Source organism: Gobius niger, assembly GCF_951799975.1.
Source record: "Gobius niger genome assembly, chromosome: 2".
Taxonomy (NCBI): domain Eukaryota; kingdom Metazoa; phylum Chordata; class Actinopteri; order Gobiiformes; family Gobiidae; genus Gobius; species Gobius niger.
The window spans coordinates 8,282,699-8,300,085 of record NC_136853.1 but is presented as its reverse complement, the minus strand read 5'-3'; the positions used below and the strand labels follow the sequence as shown (position 1 = coordinate 8,300,085).

Below are 17,387 nucleotides of genomic sequence, written 5' to 3'. Positions count from 1 at the left end.
TTGTGGGTGCTTTACTTCACTAAGACTCAATCTACGCCTGTGTGCTCTCCGAACGCCTCTAATCACTTTCCCTTGTTCACAACCACAGTGTGCGAGACGGAATCAAACCGCCAACCACTGAATTAATGAGGAAATCACTCGAACTGCCATGTTTGTCTGAACAGAGACTGAACCAAGTTAAAGCCACACACCAGAACATTCCAATCCACAGAGACAAAGCCATTTCTGTTGTGGCCTATATATATATTTTAAAAAGTGAGGACTTATACATTCCAGCTCGATTATAGAAAATAATAATCACAATTACTTAAGCAGCAATTGAAAATATTTGTTGCCATCTTTATCTTTTTTCCCCCAAACAACGCGGACAATTTAGGGCTGCTCGATTATTGAAAAAATAATAATCAAATCAAATCAAAAAGTCTTTGTTTTATTTATATATTTATTAATCAAAAAACTATGCTGAATATTTTCTGTTTTCTGAACAGTCATAAAAGTACAAATGATTTCAAGTTTGCCTCGATTAAGGAGAGGTCTCTGTTTCACACCTGCCCCCTGCTGGCCAGCCCTCACACCTGTGCAAGTAAACTGAGCAGCGGGGCCTGATGACATCATCACGCAGAGCTGTTTGTTTTTATGTCGGGCAAAAGCATGAGCCACGGCACGTGGAATGTGAAGGGAAAATAATCCCAGTGCCATGAAATAATGCAAGTCTGCTTTGCAAAAAAAATAAATCATGAAAAAAAATTAATAATAATAATAAAAAATGTATGAAAAAATAATCTTTTTTTTATTATACTAATTTTGTAATCGTTTAGTGTTATAACTTCGATTAATTGCACAGCCCTAGGACAATTTCAAGTGAACATTATATCAAGTTCACAAATCCCTGATTGGGGAGGCGTCTGCGTCCTCACACCTCTTTCTCTCCCCTCTCTCGGTCCTTCGCGAGAATAACCAAACCCATGCACGCTCTGCTAGCTCCGATGTGACATCCATCGTGTCATTTTAAATCTGTTAAGTTTCCGTACGAAGCAAAGCAAAGTGAGACCACGCGAAGCTGCTTTCAGAGAGAGAGCCCCGCGTGTCATATAGAGCAGCGCTGCTTCAGATAATTACGGCTAACACATCATATCTTATGGCTGGCTACTGACTAGCGTGTATATAACTAATGTACACAATATACACATTAGTTATATTCGTCATTTAATTTACGGCGCAATCCCTGCAAAGTTTGAAGGTTTATAAGGCCCATAGAAGACCAGTGCGTGTTTCTGACAGGAGGGGGCGTGGCATCACGATGGTGGCTCTCCATCATCGTACATTGGACAAACCCCAATGGTAAATGGTAAATGGTCTCAACTTATTTAGCGCTTTTTCCACCTACATTAGGCACTCAAAGCGCTTTACAGCAAGGATCCACTCACCCATTCATACTCTCATTCATACACCAATGTACGTAGACACTGGGGGCAATGTGGGTGAAGTGTCTTGCCCAAGGACACAACGACAATGTGCACTTTCAGGAGGTGGGATTCGAACCCCCGACCTTCCGATCATGCGCCACTGTCGCCCCCAATGGCATCCCAATGTATTTTAATGGCGAGAAACTCTATTTGCATCCTTTTGAAACTCAAATGACCCTCAGTCAGTTTGTTCTGGAGCCGGTGCTGCTGCCAGTGCCTATTCTGTCATCTATTATTATTTATTATTAATAGGCCTGTCAACCATGATCCTTAAATGTTTTTTTGGAAATACTAATACTTACAGTATAATAATTACATTTTATAATCAAACTGACTAAAATGTGACTAAAACTAAAATCATTTTCGTTCAAAAGACTAAAACTAAAAGTGCAGCCAGGGTAAAGGAAACGAGCGGCTTCAGCAGTGCTGTTGGGAAAACGCCCAAGTTAGAAAAAAAATAATGTTGGCGCCCTGAGTAAAAAAGTAAATTGTGTACTTAATCCTTTTGCTATCTGTTACCCAGCTGCTAAGCCTCTGTTGTTATAAAATACACAGTTTAGTCTGTGATGGCGATGTTGCTATCGCCAACCACGGGCTAATGACAACAAGAGCAAACTCTGCTCACTAAGGGAACTATAGCAATATTTAGAACAATCACACTGTCCGGGTGACCATATTTTACCATCTTCACATCTCAAAATTAGACAATTTTGTCTCGTTGTTAGTGAACTTTCCGACCTGACGACTGAAACGCCGCAACTTCCCAGCTCCAAGAACAAAAGGAGCAGCACTAAAGACCTGTTGGTCGACGACTCAAGGACCAGCCTTAACCTTAACATGAAGCAAGCACATTTCTCCAGTTTGGTATTTCCCAAATCTAAAAGAAAAAAAGTGGTAGAAAACCAACCCCAACACAATAAAAAAGCGATAAAAACACACGACTTAAGAGTGATGAAACGCAACAAAAACACTTCTAAAATGTGAGGAAAAATGTGGCAAAAACATGCAACAAGAAAGCCACGAAAGAGTGTCAAAAAAGTGACAAAAATGCACCCAAAAAAAATCACAAGAAACATGACAAAAAGGAAAGGGCTGGGGAATTAATTGAATTTTAATCTTATCGTGATTTTAATAAAGGTCGATCACAATAATCGCGTGGTGAGTTTTAATCGAGGAGAATTGTCCAGACCTGTCGCATTCTGAAAAAAATGTGGACAGCTGCAGCGCCTGTCAGGGCAATCCCAGGGAAACACTCGGCCCAAACAAACAGGAAGCACAGGATGATACATGCGGCACAAAGAGGAGAGGAACTTAACTCTAAGGTAACACTTGAGGAGCCTCAGAGGAACAGGACACACACGGGGATGAAGAGTTTATGTTCGAAGAGGAAAACTATCATCGATATTTGGACCATGTGGATATGTTTTGAGGTACAGAAAACAAAGTAAACAAAGTACACTGAGTAAAAAAAGTCTCACCTGCGGATTCGAGGAGGCTTCGGAGGCGGCGCGTCCCATCGCTCGTCTTCAGATCGCTGCCGAGCTTTGTCTGGACTGCTCTCATCCTGCAGAAAGAAAAAATATAAAAAAGAAAACTGAGAAAAATATATATACAGTGCCTCTCGTTAGTATTCATACACCTTCAACTTTTGCACATTTTGTCATGTTTACAACCCTAAACATAAAGATTTTATTTTGATTTTTTTACTGAACGTTCACACACAAGTAACAGACAACTGTGAAGTGAAAGCAAAATGATACATGATTCTGTTAATTTTCAAAAAATAGAAAAGTGAAAAGTGGGGTGTGCATAAGTATTCATACAGCATTTTCTGAGTGCATTAAATTGCCTTTAAAACATTTCTAATGACTCCAGAATGTTCACACCTTGGCCTAACGGTTAAATAGAGGCCACCTGTGTGTAATCTACTCTCAGTATAATTTCAGCTGTTCTTTCAGGCCCTCAGAGCTGTGGTCGGAGTGTGTTGGTCACTGAACAGCATAATGAAGGTCAAGGAGCTCACCAGAGAGGTCAGGGATAAAGCTGTGGAGAAGTTTAAAGCAGCGTTAAGTTATACAAAGATTTCCCAAGATTTGAACATCTCCCGGAGCACTGTTCAATCCATTGTTCGGAAATGGAAAGAGTATAGCACCACTGCAGACTTACCAAGACACGGTCACCCATCTAAAATATCAGAGCGAACAAGGAGAGCACTGGTCAGAAAGGCAACCAAGTGCCCCATGATAACTCTGGAGGAACTGCGAAGTGCTGCTGCTGAGCTGGGGGAAACTGTACATGGGACAACTATAAGTCGTATTCTTCACAAATCTGGCCTTCATTGACGAGTGGAAGAAGAAAGCCATTATTGAAAGGAGGCCCTAAAAAATCCTGTTTGAAGTTTGCTAGAAGTCATATGGAGGACACAGCTCCATGTGGTTTGGTCAGATGAGAGAAAAATGTAACTTTTTGGCCCAAATGCAAAACGTTATGTATGGAGCAAATCTGACACTGCTCATCGTCCTGAGTGCACCATCCCCAATGTCAAATATACGGGGGGGAGCATCATGCTGTGGGGCTGCTTTTCCTCAGCGGGGACTGGGGAGACTGTAAGAATAGTTGGGAAGATGGATGGAGCCAAATACAGAGACATTTTGGAGGAAAACCTGCTGGAGTCAGCAAGAGAACTGAGGCTGGGGCGGAGATTTACCTTCCAGCAGGACAATGACCCTAAACACAAAGATAAATCTACAATGGAATGGTTCAATAAAAACATATTAATGTGTTAGAATGGCCCAGTCAAAGTCCTGACCTAAATCCTATTGAAAATCTGTGGAAAGGTCTGAAAACTGCTGTTCACAAACGCTCTCCTTCTAATGTGACAGAGCTGGAGTTGTTTTTTTAAAGATGAATGGGCTAAAATGTCAGTCTCTACATGTGCAAACCTTGTAGAGTCAAACCCAAAAGATTTGTGCTGTTATTAGAGCAAAAGGGGGTTCCACAAAGTATTCATGCATGCTGCATGAATACTTATGCAAGCCCCACTTTTCACTTTTCTATTTTTTGAAAAATAACAGAATCATGTATCATTTCGCTTTCACTTCACAGTTGTCTGTTACTTGTGTGTGAACGTTAAGTAAAAAAAATCATAATAAAATCTTTATGTTTAGGGTTGTACACATGACAAAATGTGCAAAAGTTCAAGGTGTATGAATATATAATATATATATGAGAAAAATACATCCTGATTTAAACACTGTAGTTATGCTCTTATGTTCGGTAGATGCATTAAATTTAACCCGTTCAATAGAGTCTGGCTTCATTCTTTGCTTCCTTTGTTCACTATTTAAACTAAACATTTAAATACTCTTCACTTTCTTTTAACCTTGTCAACTTTTTATAGGAGCATAAATAACCAGTTTCACATTTAAGGATGAACGTTGCAGAGAAACAGATCGTATCACAACTGCTCATGTAGCGCGGGTGATGTCAAAGCGATGGTATCACTTCCTGTAAGCTTCCGAGAGCATGTCCACGCGTCACAGCGAGCACAGAGAGCACAACACAGCCCAGCCCAGCACAGTCTACTGAGGGAACCACAGTGTCGGGGCGACTCTGGTGTTGCACCAAAGTTTGATTTCTCCTCAGACCAATCAGAGAGCGGACAAGCCAAATCCAAGGGCAGAAAATGCACCAGAACCACAGCTGTCAGAGTCGTGTGTGTGTGTGTGTGTGTGTGTGTGTGTGTGTGTGTGTGTGTGTGTGTGTGTGTGTGTGTGTGTGTGTGTGTGTGTGTGTGTGTGTGTGTGTGTGTGTGTGTGTGTCAGCGTGTCAGCGTGTGTCAGTGTCTCTCTCTTTCCCAGCGGATGTTTCTATTCTCAGGCTCCAAGTGCATGGTGGGAGAGCGGTGATGTCATCAGAACTACAGAAGCAGGAAGTCCCCATCCCCTCACCACTTTGCATCCTCTGTCAGCAAATCTGATTCAGTGAAGCGACTCCGGCGAGTGCAACATGCGCAGCTGTTAATGGAGTGATCGTCTCAGATGTAAGCAGAGGCCGGGAGAACAGTGGACTTCCTCAGGTGGTACGGGAGCTGAGGACACACCAGGGGCGTCGGACTGAGGGGGTAAAGGGCACTGAGTACCCAGGACCCAGAACAGGGTGGGAGCCCTCAACAGTCCTGCTATAGAAGCGTTCTGTATGGGCTACATGCACCCACAGCAGGACAATGGGCTCTATGCACAGTGACCCCACCTGATTTCCGCCTGGACAGTAAGCCAGACGCTGTCCTCCCTGTCCGCTATCTCTTTTTCGATACCTATGTTATTTTAATTTAATTAAAATAATGTGTATAAAAAGCATCATTCAGGAGAAAGTCCAAACACGGCACAACAGAAAACAGGCTGCAGCAGCGTCACCTGTAACTTCATTTTTTGAGCAGAATTCTCACTTAAGCAGCGACAAAAAGAGAGAAAGGACATTATTCCCTCCTGAGCTCAGAGACAGATCCACATCAGGCACCGTTTACTAAGATAAACTTTTCTAAACACACTGAGCTGTTCGACAAAGTGAAAACTCCACACGTCAAAGATCTGTTACATAGTGTGAGCGCTCACTCTGTCACCAAAAATGTACCATAACTGTTCCAAAAATGGCTAATGCAGAGTGAGCGCTTACTTTATCCAGAAACAATCTTTGATCCCAAATGCTCCGTGCTGCCATTTGGTGCCGCTGGAGTTGTAAACAACAGCGCGTAACTTCAGGCTCTGCGGGGCTAAAGCTAAAGCCAAAGCCCATGTGTTTCTTGTTGTCACTGCTTTTCTCTTTGTCTAAGAGTCTAGTTTCTTATTCAGTCCAGGTATAGTCCTGGTTTAGTCCTGGCTCAGACCGCGGCTCTGCCATCTCTGATAATGACTGAAGTGTGAGTAAGTTAAAGCTTTGCTTCGGTTCTGCATTTGCGCTGAAGCTGCTCATGAGTTCAGGCTTTTTTAGACTCACCGCGGATCATTTATTGACGTTTGGAGAGAAAAAGTACCAAAAATTAGCACAGAAAAAAAAGTTTTGCGATACCGCCCCCTACCGGAGCTTTTCAGTCGATCCCAAGTAGGTACCGTTTAACGGTCACCAGCCCTAGTCTGGCTCTTATTTAACACTATTATCGATGGCTGTGATGAAATACAGTTAAACATGAGCCCCTCCGCTCTTTCTCCGCTAATTTTAATCGCTTAAGTTTCCATTTCCTTGTATTTATTGTCATTAAAAGCCACCAGGCCAAAACAGTGACAAAACCCACAGGTCGCTCACGCTATTTTCAACGAATAAATTATGCAAATTAGCCACACGCATTTGCAGACTTGTTCCTTATAAATGTACAGCTTTAGAGACTCCTTTGATGTGGTTCTAGTGAAAATGTACGGCACTATTCAAGCCTTTATAGAACAAGAATTTAACAACATATAAAGTGTAGCCGACAAGCGATCTAAAGTATGCAACAAAGACGTCCCTTGAATACAGCATTACTCTGTCCACTGAGACGCCCATCGCAAACATCACTATCAACTAAACTCACTTTTCTTTTGTTTGCCACGGCATCCTCTTCTCTCCCTCCCTTGTGACCAATTATAAAGCTGGCGAGTCTTGTCGTATTGCGATTATGAATGGATTTGTAATATTGTATATCAAAATCAAGATTTCATTCATAGTGCGCACTTAAAACATGTCCAGGAGCAACGTTTGAGAAGAGACTGAAGTCCATTTCAAGCTAGTAGGGGTTGTCCATGGTGGAATGTCATGTTTAATTGCTGCCTTAGTGATATGCTAATTAGGACTGGGCTATATCACGGCATGTACGATAAGACCGCTATATTTTTGGATGAGACTTCCCGTTTTTGCATTGCAAAGAGCGAAGTCAGGGCTTTAAAAGGAATCCTCCCACGACTTCCTTGGCCTCAGGGGAACAGAGAAACATCGCAATGAAAACTGGCTTGTACAAGTTTGTTAAAAACAAGTTTCACTGAACCTCAGTGAATGTGGACATATGAAGCTCAGAACCTGGAGAATTTAAACGCTGAGTTAGCTTCAACCTCCGCAAATGTATTTTTGATCGCCGTGCAAAAGGCTGCAGCTAGCTACGGTATGCTATTGCTAACGACGGAATGCTAATGCTAACGGCAATAAATCAAAACAGGGACAGAAACTATGGCTCCGTCCGAAACGACGGAGCGATTCTTCCTACAGCCCATAGAGATGCTCCCATTCTTCAGCGCGCTCAAGGAGGCCTTCTCTCCACTCCTTCCCTTGTGACTAATTATTTGTGCCCCCCACCCCTCCTCAAACTCGGCTACATCCTGCCTTTGTACCGTCGCAGACAGCCTTGGTGCGTGTGTACTCGCTCGTTGCTCATACCATGCCGTCGTGAATTTGCGTGGACGAACTTTCCAGGAGTAGGAGCTGCTTCTCGAAAAGCTGTGCGATGGCTTTGTGAACCAGCTCGTACTGCTCCTAGACAAAGACAGAGAGAGACAAGGGCAGATGAGGATCAGGGCAAAGAGATAGTGAATGTAGCGAACAAATGTGAAGGTATGTGAGGCTAAGGAGACAGCAATGAAGAAATGTTGTGACAAAAAATGTGACTTGTCAAGCATGAAAGGAACAAAAGACCCAAGGACTGACTATTTTCTTTCAAAGGCTTTTAAATGTGCCCTCGCTTCAGTCATTTAAGCAAAAGCAACTCAGGGGGTGTTTGTAGTTTTTAAAAGCAAGGCTCCAACACATCGCAGCGATTTTCTCATTGGTAACGAAGAACAGATTTTGGTTTGGATTGAATTACTTTAAAGGGATATTTCAGGATTTTTACAGATTATTTTTTTTTTTTAATTCATGCAGTCCTTGTATTTGAAGAGTTTAGTGATGCTAGGCTAGTGCTAGGCTAGTACATGTCTATGGTAACTAGCCTGCATTAAAAACCTCTTCAAAATCATGGGCTCGTCCTCCAAACGTTGCCATATCTGATTTGTAGAAAGCTCCTTTGTGAATTCCACGTGTAGTAATGCCGGCCGCAGGTAAACAAACTACTGTAGATCCGGTAACCGAGCAGCTGCTCAAATATAAGTTATTTTAAATGCAGAGCAGATCACTCCGTCGCTACCTAGCTACAACCAGGAAGCTGATGCTGCTCAAATATAAGTTATTTTAAATGCAAAATGGTCAAAATTATTCTATGGACACAGACATTTATATGTTTAGTCTGATCTTATAAGTGATTTGCCTCAGGTGCTCTGTGCTTGGGCCAGACTGTTTTAATGCAGGCTACTAGTTACCATAGACATGCACTAGCCTAGCACTAGCCTAGCACTAGCCTAGCACTAGCCTAGCACCACTAAGCTCTTCAAATATAAGAACTGCATGAATTAAAAAAAATACATCTCCAGAAATCAACAACACTCTGGATAACTAGGAAATGAGGCCCTATGTCAAAAATTCTGAAATATCCCTTTAACCTCTAAACCCCCACTTTAACAGAGCACATTTTCTCCAGTTCAATCTTACCCAAATCTAAAATCTTCTTACAGCCTACCGGCCAGTTTAACTCCTCAATTGAAAGCTAAGACCCACAAAACTGATCTAAGATTGTTTGCTTTTTCACGTCTCGCGTCTAAAACATTAGAGAGAAAAATTGTGTTTTACACTTGCAACAACATCTCCACCTTAACTCCTACAGACTCACAACTGGCTACTCTTGGAATTTACAATATTTTTGAGGATTTTTCATTCGCCTAATTCCTAGCCTGATTTATCGACCTTTGAATAGAAAAATGCATAAATGGCTGATTCGAAAAACTAATCAAGACACAAAATCCCCTCAGCAAATACTAACTAATATATGAACAAATTATATTTATTAATCTAAAGTAGTACTAAGTAACTCGTGCCCCTAGAGAGCAAGTGCCGCTGCAGGTGTCGTAGCATGTTGCGTTTTTTTTACTCATTAATTGTCTTGGAGAGTAAATACTACACTGACAGAAAAGACAAAGGGACAGAGGGATATTTTACATCCAATTACACAATAGAGATCATTTTTTTCACTCAAACTTGGCTGTAAATACTGTTTAAGTGGTGCTAGCCCACAGTTAGCTTTGCCTGTTTGCTTCTTGTTCTTGATTCCATCAGTGTGTATTGGGGTCTCCGGGTCGGAGCAGGGAAAGTTGCAATTGTGGTTGTCTGGCCAGAGACACCAGGGGGAAATGAAAGACCCTCCAATCATCCCATTAACACTTGTATTACCCCCTGAGGGACTACGGAAAGTCTTTAAACCTGGGTCTATCCGTTATATAGATTTCAGTAATAAAGGGTCTAATTTGTTTTCTCTAAGCAAATGTTTTGCATTTTCAGCTGCAATATTCATAGTCAAATGCTAATTATGTACTAGGCAATATAACTATATATATATATTTGGCCCATGACCGTCACTGCTGTCGGATTAAAGGGCATGATTCAAAGCACCAAACAATGTTTTGAAAGTACCTTTAAAATGCCTCCAAATACATTCATAAGTCAAGTTCAAAAAGTAAACAAGTAACTATACATTTGGTATTAATATCAGTTCATTTTGTTTAATTTTTATGGGGGAAAACTGCATAATAGCCAATGCTAACTGTAAACATGTAAACAAATGGAAGCGGCTAGGCTACGCCACAGGAATGAATGGGCCGCTATGCTAACGTTAGCAACACTCATCAATTCTACAGTTTTTTATCTTTCAACACAGTCCGGCAGCAGTAGTCGTACCCTCATGGATGCATTTAGTTTAAGAACTTTATCCAGGCTTTTAGGAAAATTCAGAGAGCTATAGTTTGGGGAATGTGGCACTGATCTGCACAGAAAAAATTTAGCCTTGATACTACTTTTAGTGTTGATTTTGTACCGAGGAATTACCATGTATCACAATCCTACTTTAAAGACATCCTTGATTATTGTTTCAAACTAAAACCACAGCCTATTTAAGGGTCAATGTAGGACTGAGCGATAAGACGTGACATAAAGGACGTCACTGGCAACAACAAACCTTGGTCTGAACAGCCGAGTGCCTCTGCGTCCTCATTTCTTGGATCAACCGAAACACATTAAAATCTTCTGGTATTTTCTGTAACAAAGACAAGGCGTTGATCATATGTCATGTCTATATTGAGCAGAGTTTTCTACTGTACTGTCTCCCCAGTGTGGAGGTGTGAGTATCTGACGTACCCCGGCCTTCAGGAGGTTCCACGTGTAGTCAATGGCACAGATCGCTCCAGTGCGCCCACATCCTGCACTGTACGAACACACAGAATATATATAACACAGGTTAGAAATACACCAGGTATGAACACAGATCCATATGTAACTGTTCAAACCCCCACCCACACAAGCTAAGAAATATCAACACCTAAATAAAAACGAGGTGCATTTGTTTAACTGAAGGATACAAGGAGTCATTAGCAGCTCTGTACCGATTTTAAACATTGGAGAATTCAAACAAGTGCGCAATGGCTTTTTCAATCAATGTAGCAACAAAAAAAAAAAAAAGAAGACGATAATCCTCTTTGGGAAGATGAAGCACGAACAGATACAAAAAGTGGACGGCTGGCCAAGAAAAACTGCCCTTCAAAAGAAATTATAAGACCTGGGGTTCATTTGGGCGCAGAAAGTCTTGGAACCAATGGCCGCTGGCTGCTCTGCTTTGTGACGACAACACCAGGGGCCACCATTGCTGTAGTACCTCCATATAGCCGCTAGTGTCCCATTGGACAGCATTGCACTTTAGACACGTTAAAAACAACTTTAGAGCCTGGTGCCTTTTTGGGAACTTGATACAGCTAGATATTCCTCCTGTGATGACGCTGGGTTTGTTACAATTAAAGAAACCAAGCTTTTTTCGTAGGAACATTTTTCGAAATCTCGTACTAATGAGGGTCGGACTGTTAGCATTGGAGCAGCGCGAACTACTCGTCACACAAGGGCCCGAGTCTCCAGTGAGGAGGAGGAGTCTGTAAATCCGCCATGATATGCCCCTTGAACGTGGTCATTGTGGCAAACGGGGAGGAGTGAGAAATGTATATTAGTAATATGTCTATGCTTGGAACCCCCAAGTGAGCTCGACCGAACAATGGATCGAGATGGGACACCGGGTGCTGAGCTGAAGTTGCCCAGAAACAGACTGAAGAATGAATCAAATGCACTGGACAAATTTCCCTACAGGAACATGTCTACAAAAAATACAACTCAAGTATATATATATTTTTATATAACTAGAAAAAAATAGCGGTGCGTCTGGGTCCTCTCTCCTGCGTTATTTCAATCTTTGGAGGAGAGTGTCAAGAGTGTCATGTGATCAGTGTCACAACAACACAGTTCAGAGCTGCAGGGTCTTCCTGAAGTTGTTTATAGTTCTCTCCAATGGAAATAAAAGTCGCCGACTTGAGGAAGCGGGATGTATTTCAGTGGATTTAATAAGAAAAGGAGGTGGGATCAACCCCAAGACGGAGGAGACAGTGGAGAGAAGGAGCTGAATGGATCGTGTAGCTAAACTCTGTTTGTGGTTGAAATGTAGCTGATAAAGGTGGTTCATGGGCAGAGCAGAGCGGGTCGTTGTGTGACCGGAGGGTCGGTGGTTCGAATCCTGCATGTGCACACTGTCGTTGTGTCCTTGAGCAAGACACTTCACCCTCCTTGCCTCCAGTGTCTGGGCACACTGGTGTTTGAATGGGTGAGAGGGTCCTTGATGTAAAGTGCTTTGAGTGCCTAAAGCAGATAGACAGGTGCTACATATATGTGAGCATTTACTTTTAGTGATATAATGTTGTGCTGTTTGCTGTGGTCAGTGTGGGGCTGTTTGTGGCGTTGTTATAACAGAGACATGAACAGGGAGGGTTAGGGTGTTAGTATATTCTACTCTGACATTGGCCGCTGCTGCTTAAGGATTTGATTTCCTGTTGTTTGACATCCTGTGACTGGGGTCTTTCTGCCGCCCACATTACACGATTCAAACGTGAGTCCAGTTGTGACCCCCCCACACTACGAGACACGACTCTGCGGCTGCCTTCACCTACAGTCACGACTCGGGAAGAATCACCTCGACTAAGATAACAGCAAAATTGTGCATGAAAATCGTGTGGTGTGTGCTGAGCTTTAGTCTGATTCCCACACAAAAGTTCAGACGACTGCACTCCCAAAGGCCCCCCCCCCCTTTCAACAACAGCCTGAGCCGTTTCTGCCTTGCACACGTGTATGTCCCGACACCTGCAGACCGGATGGAGACAGTAGCTGCACAGAAGCAGAGACACGTGCCATCATAAAACGCTTATCTCACGCTGTCACAAAGCGCTGCGCCAGCCTAACAAGCTGCATTTTCTCCATAAAACATAATGCACGTCAGCCCACACAAAACATCTCCAGCGACGCGGCTGTGCGTCCCAGAGAGAAGAGAGGGGAACCAGGAAGTGTCCTCGGGCGCTCGTTAGCGCTGATTGCACACACATGGAGGCAGGCGTGACATCTGCGCAGCCACAGCAGCTTCAGACACGGCCTTTTCCACTGATACTCACGCCGGGCACTCACAGCTGTGAGTATGAACGCTACTGGATAACACAGCACTTATTTAGGTGATACCATGGTCTCAGAGAGCAAAACATTCTGTCTTCATGAGGTCTTTTTAGGTACAACAGCAGTATTTCAGGTCTCTAGAAATAGACTGAGAACATAAAATGATCACATGAGCGTTTTTATCACATGACTCCGCAGTATCACGGCATTTCTTTGTAAGCTTTTTGTTATGGCTAATCAGTTCACTGGAGAATAAAACAGATGAACTGCTAAGCTCTTCCCAGAAGATGGTGAAAGACTGTTGAGGAGCGGAGGGAGCTGCGTAGGAAGGAGGAGGAGGAGCTGACCAGTGCAGGACACCACGCTCTGAAACAGGGACAACCCCAGGAGGAGCTGCACCATTACAGGAGATCAGAGGAGACTCTGGTTTCCTCTACCTCCATGAACATGCTGGTCAGGTTGGCCCACAGTAGCGGCGCGGTCAGTCGCAGCGGCTCAGGACTAACACCTGAACACTGTATATGTGTCCAATGACAAATAAAGCACTTCCTGTTTGCACGTTAAGTATCGCGGTGTGGCGCAGTCTGGGCAACCACATGACCCCGGACTGAACCATTTCTGCTGAGTTGTTAATTATGTCGTGATTTATTGTGTTATTGTGTATAATTTATGTTGTCAGATGAAGGGAAATTCATTCTAGTTATTTCTATACAAATGTTTATGATTTCAATTGTTTCCCTGTCTATTTTGTTAAATGTCTGAATACCTTCCATTAGCTGTTGGTCGACCCGGGGGAGGGGCTAAGGGGTATTAAACGGGAGCATTTGGGCTCTGCCAGTCAGTTGGGTTGGAGTTGGTCTCGGAGTTGGCACTTTGTGGATGCAATATTTGTCTGTATGTCCTCTGTAACTACTTCCTTTTTATTCCTCGTTGTTTTGCTGCCGTGTAAATATTTTTCACTGGATCTGGGAATAAAAGCCTGTGGAGCGAACTCTCAACCATGCCATCATTTTTGAATTTCTTGGGAAACGAACCCGTGACACTTACTTTTGCACAAACACAGTGACACGCTCCTCGTGTTAAAGGGCAGATGTACAAAATATAAAACCCCACGATAATAGAAAATCATGGCTTACACTTGTAATGCGCTTTACAAGTCTGTATTACCGAGTTTCTCAAAGCGCCACACTGTCGTCATTATTCATTCGGTAGTGATAAGCTACTATTGAAGCTAGAGATGCACCGATCCAGCTTGATGCTACCGATAACGATACTGGGGTTTGAGTGTCTGCTGATATCCGATATTTACAGATACCAGGAGACTTTCTTAAAAGTGTCTTTCTCTGAGTGAAAAATTTAATTGACTCTTTTCTCCATTTTAAGATCAATGAAGGCATATTTTATTGTCATGATGTCACAGATCAATCATCAATTATATCTATTGATAAACTCTTGGATAAATATTTAACAAGGATCACCGGACTTTTCTACACTAAATATCCTTGGGTATATGAAAGGCTTTAGGTTACATTAATATAAACAGCTCACATGAAGTGATCATTACAAATGTGTTTGATCAGTTATTTCTTGAACTAAAATACAAACACTCGGCTCAGTGGCAGTTTAATTTTATTAGGCTCCTTTTATATTTCTACAGGGGCGGAATGGCCATATGTCCATTCTGGAAGAGCACAGAAGGGCCACTGGCTCTAGGGCCACCAGTGCCGCCTCAACTGAGCTTTACCCAAATCTAAAAGCTAAAAAGAAAAGCATCAAAATAGCGAGAAATAGAGGATGAAAACAAAACAAAAATGTGCTGGAAAAGCAATAAAAAAGTGACAAAAATGTGATGAAAAGGCAACAAAGACATGAGAAAAACACGACCAAAAATGATAGAAAAAATAATGAAAAAAACAACAAAAATATGACAAGAATGACGTGACAAAAAGTTACCATCACTTTTGTAGGTCTTAGCTTTCAAATAGGCGCTACATTGTTGCTCTCCAGTCGAGAAGCTTTTATATTTGGGTAAAGCCCAGTATAAAAAAAATATGAATCTAAAAGGAATTCCGTGGAGTATGGTGTACCACAAGGTTCAATTTTGGGACCATTATTATTTATTATTTATATTAATGATTTTGCTTCTGTTTCTATGACCACATTTCCAGTTCTTTTTGCTGATGATACAAATAAAAGGTTAAAATATGTATGTGTGGAAGTGCACAATTACGCTAATTTGGGCCAAGCTGGTCAGAGTCCAGGGCTGTTTTTCAGTCCCAGTCCGCCCCTGTATTTGTATCATAGTTTCTAACCAAACCTTGATTAGTTTCCGTTAACATTAGCCTGCTCTCGCTAGTTTGAGCATACTGATGCTAAATGATCAAAAATACATTTGCATGACCGTATTCACTTAGAGTTATTTATACACAATATTGTATTTTTTTAGTTGGCGCATCCTTACTTGCACCTTTGCACTGGGTCTTCCTGTTCATTATAGAATTAGTTTGTTTTCAAAGCTTTATTTTTACTTGCGTATTGGCACAATGCAACAACAACAACTTGAGAGGTCGAGGTCAGTCGTTTACCTGCAGTGGACACATATGGGGACATCGTCGTTCTCCTGATATTCCCGCATCAGTCCGATCATATCCAGGATGGAGTCGAAGGACGAGGGGACATCGTGGTCAGGCCAGTTCATATAGTGAAACTGTGTTATCCTCCGCGTCTCCTGCAAGAAGCGCAAACCGAAGCTTTCAGTTCAAGTACAAGCAAGAGATGGATTCGAGTTCGGTGCTTTTTGGGGGGATAGACATCATTTAGTTCAATTTAGGTCTATTATGGACAGATGTTTTTGTCTTTTCACAGCAGATTGTTCAGCAGAAGCAAAAAAACGGCAGTGTTAGCATGTAGCATGACGTTAGCATTTATCGTTAGCTGTTATCTATGTATTTATGGGCTGTTGAATCACTTTGCTCCTCTTCATGTCTTTGTATCTTTATTGGGTAGAAAACTCTATTGATAATTCAGCATTTGTTTAAAGAGTAACTAAACACCAAATCCACTTTTTTTTGCTGATAAACGGTCTAAATGGTTGTTGAATAGAGTTAGCTACATGTCCCAGTCAATATGTTGACATTTGGGGCAAACTTGTTCAAAATCTCACTTTAGTGTCTAAAACCGCATGGTTCGCGCCCCCTACTGGTTTCACGCAGCAACTACATTTGATATTTTGCGGTTGGAGGAGAGTGTGTCCACGGCATCCAGAAAACGTCATCAGTTCTGCCCGTGGTTCTGCCTCTGTGCCTCTGTGGCCCCGCCCACACACTCCTCCGCCTCCGTCACGTAGCAACCAGGACAGGCGTCGCGCACACACCGCCTGAGCTCATGAGTCAAACCAGTAGATGGCGCACCTGCGATGCTCACACTTCGGCTGAGGTGGTGTAGAGGAATAAATCCCTTAGAAAAGCTACTGTGTGATGCTCTCTCTCTGTTCGCAGTCACTGACAGCGAGCAAGTAGTCTACCGGCAGCGATCTTTTTTTTTTTTTTCGTAGGATAGTTGCTACTAGTGATGCGCGGGTTGCGGGTACCACCGTCGTCTTTACAGCAGGTTTTTGGCGTAAATATACGTCGGATTTTCATAAAACAAGCAGCGTTTTGCAGCTTGTGATCCAGAGAACGCTTTTGTGGAGCTCATGTCTCCTGTTTTCCACCGTATGTGCGACTGTGTGTGACTTCGCGTTAGGCCGACCTGTGCTCTCTTCCTCTCTCCCTCTTGCCCAGCGCTCTTCGGAGGGAGAGAGAGAGAGAGCGCGCGATGACACGCCGGTACTGTTCATACGGATCATATTTGTAACGAGTAATATTTAATGGTTGCGGGTGCGGGGCGGGTTGTAAAAATAGAACAACGTTGCGGGGCGGGCTGGGTCGGGTTAGAACCTGCTCCAAATGCGGGACCCGCGGGTTGAAAAAAACCCTGACCCGCGCATCACTAGTTGCTACATCAAGCAATCACAAGTCATGAGAGTGTACCAACTCTCCTACGAAAAAATCAACCTTGCGCACAGTCGTGACACCGGTAACAGCCGTCTGTCAGTCCTGTCAGATCTAGGGGCTTGGTCTGAGACTGTCAACAGAGCAGACCCCGCCCACACACTCACCCCCCTCGTCTCCCCCAAAGCCTCCGAGACCTCCCCTTTCTCAGCAATTTTTGACTTTAGTTTGTGGGTGGGGAAAGGCTCTGCCACGCCCGTTTAGTTGCACTTTAAGTAGTTAAATTATAGAAAGTTTCGATTTTTTCACTCAACTGCTTCAAACATTCCAGAAATGCCGTCTGTATGATCCA

The 17,387-nt window shown here is 42.8% G+C and overlaps 1 protein-coding gene across 2 annotated transcripts in view; it reads right to left on the bottom strand.

The window, feature by feature from the left end:
* ptpn12 (protein tyrosine phosphatase non-receptor type 12) overlaps positions 1-17,387 on the bottom strand; it is a 109,264-nt gene that overhangs the window by 33,360 nt on the left and 58,517 nt on the right. For both annotated transcript variants that reach the window (XM_079582591.1, XM_079582590.1), the window contains exons 8-12: positions 15,629-15,771; positions 10,707-10,773; positions 10,528-10,605; positions 7,869-7,964; positions 2,945-3,030 (exon numbers count right to left, since the gene is read on the bottom strand). In XM_079582591.1, coding sequence (XP_079438717.1) covers positions 2,945-3,030; positions 7,869-7,964; positions 10,528-10,605; positions 10,707-10,773; positions 15,629-15,771 — 470 coding nt within the window. The remainder of the gene's footprint in view (positions 1-2,944; positions 3,031-7,868; positions 7,965-10,527; positions 10,606-10,706; positions 10,774-15,628; positions 15,772-17,387) is intronic.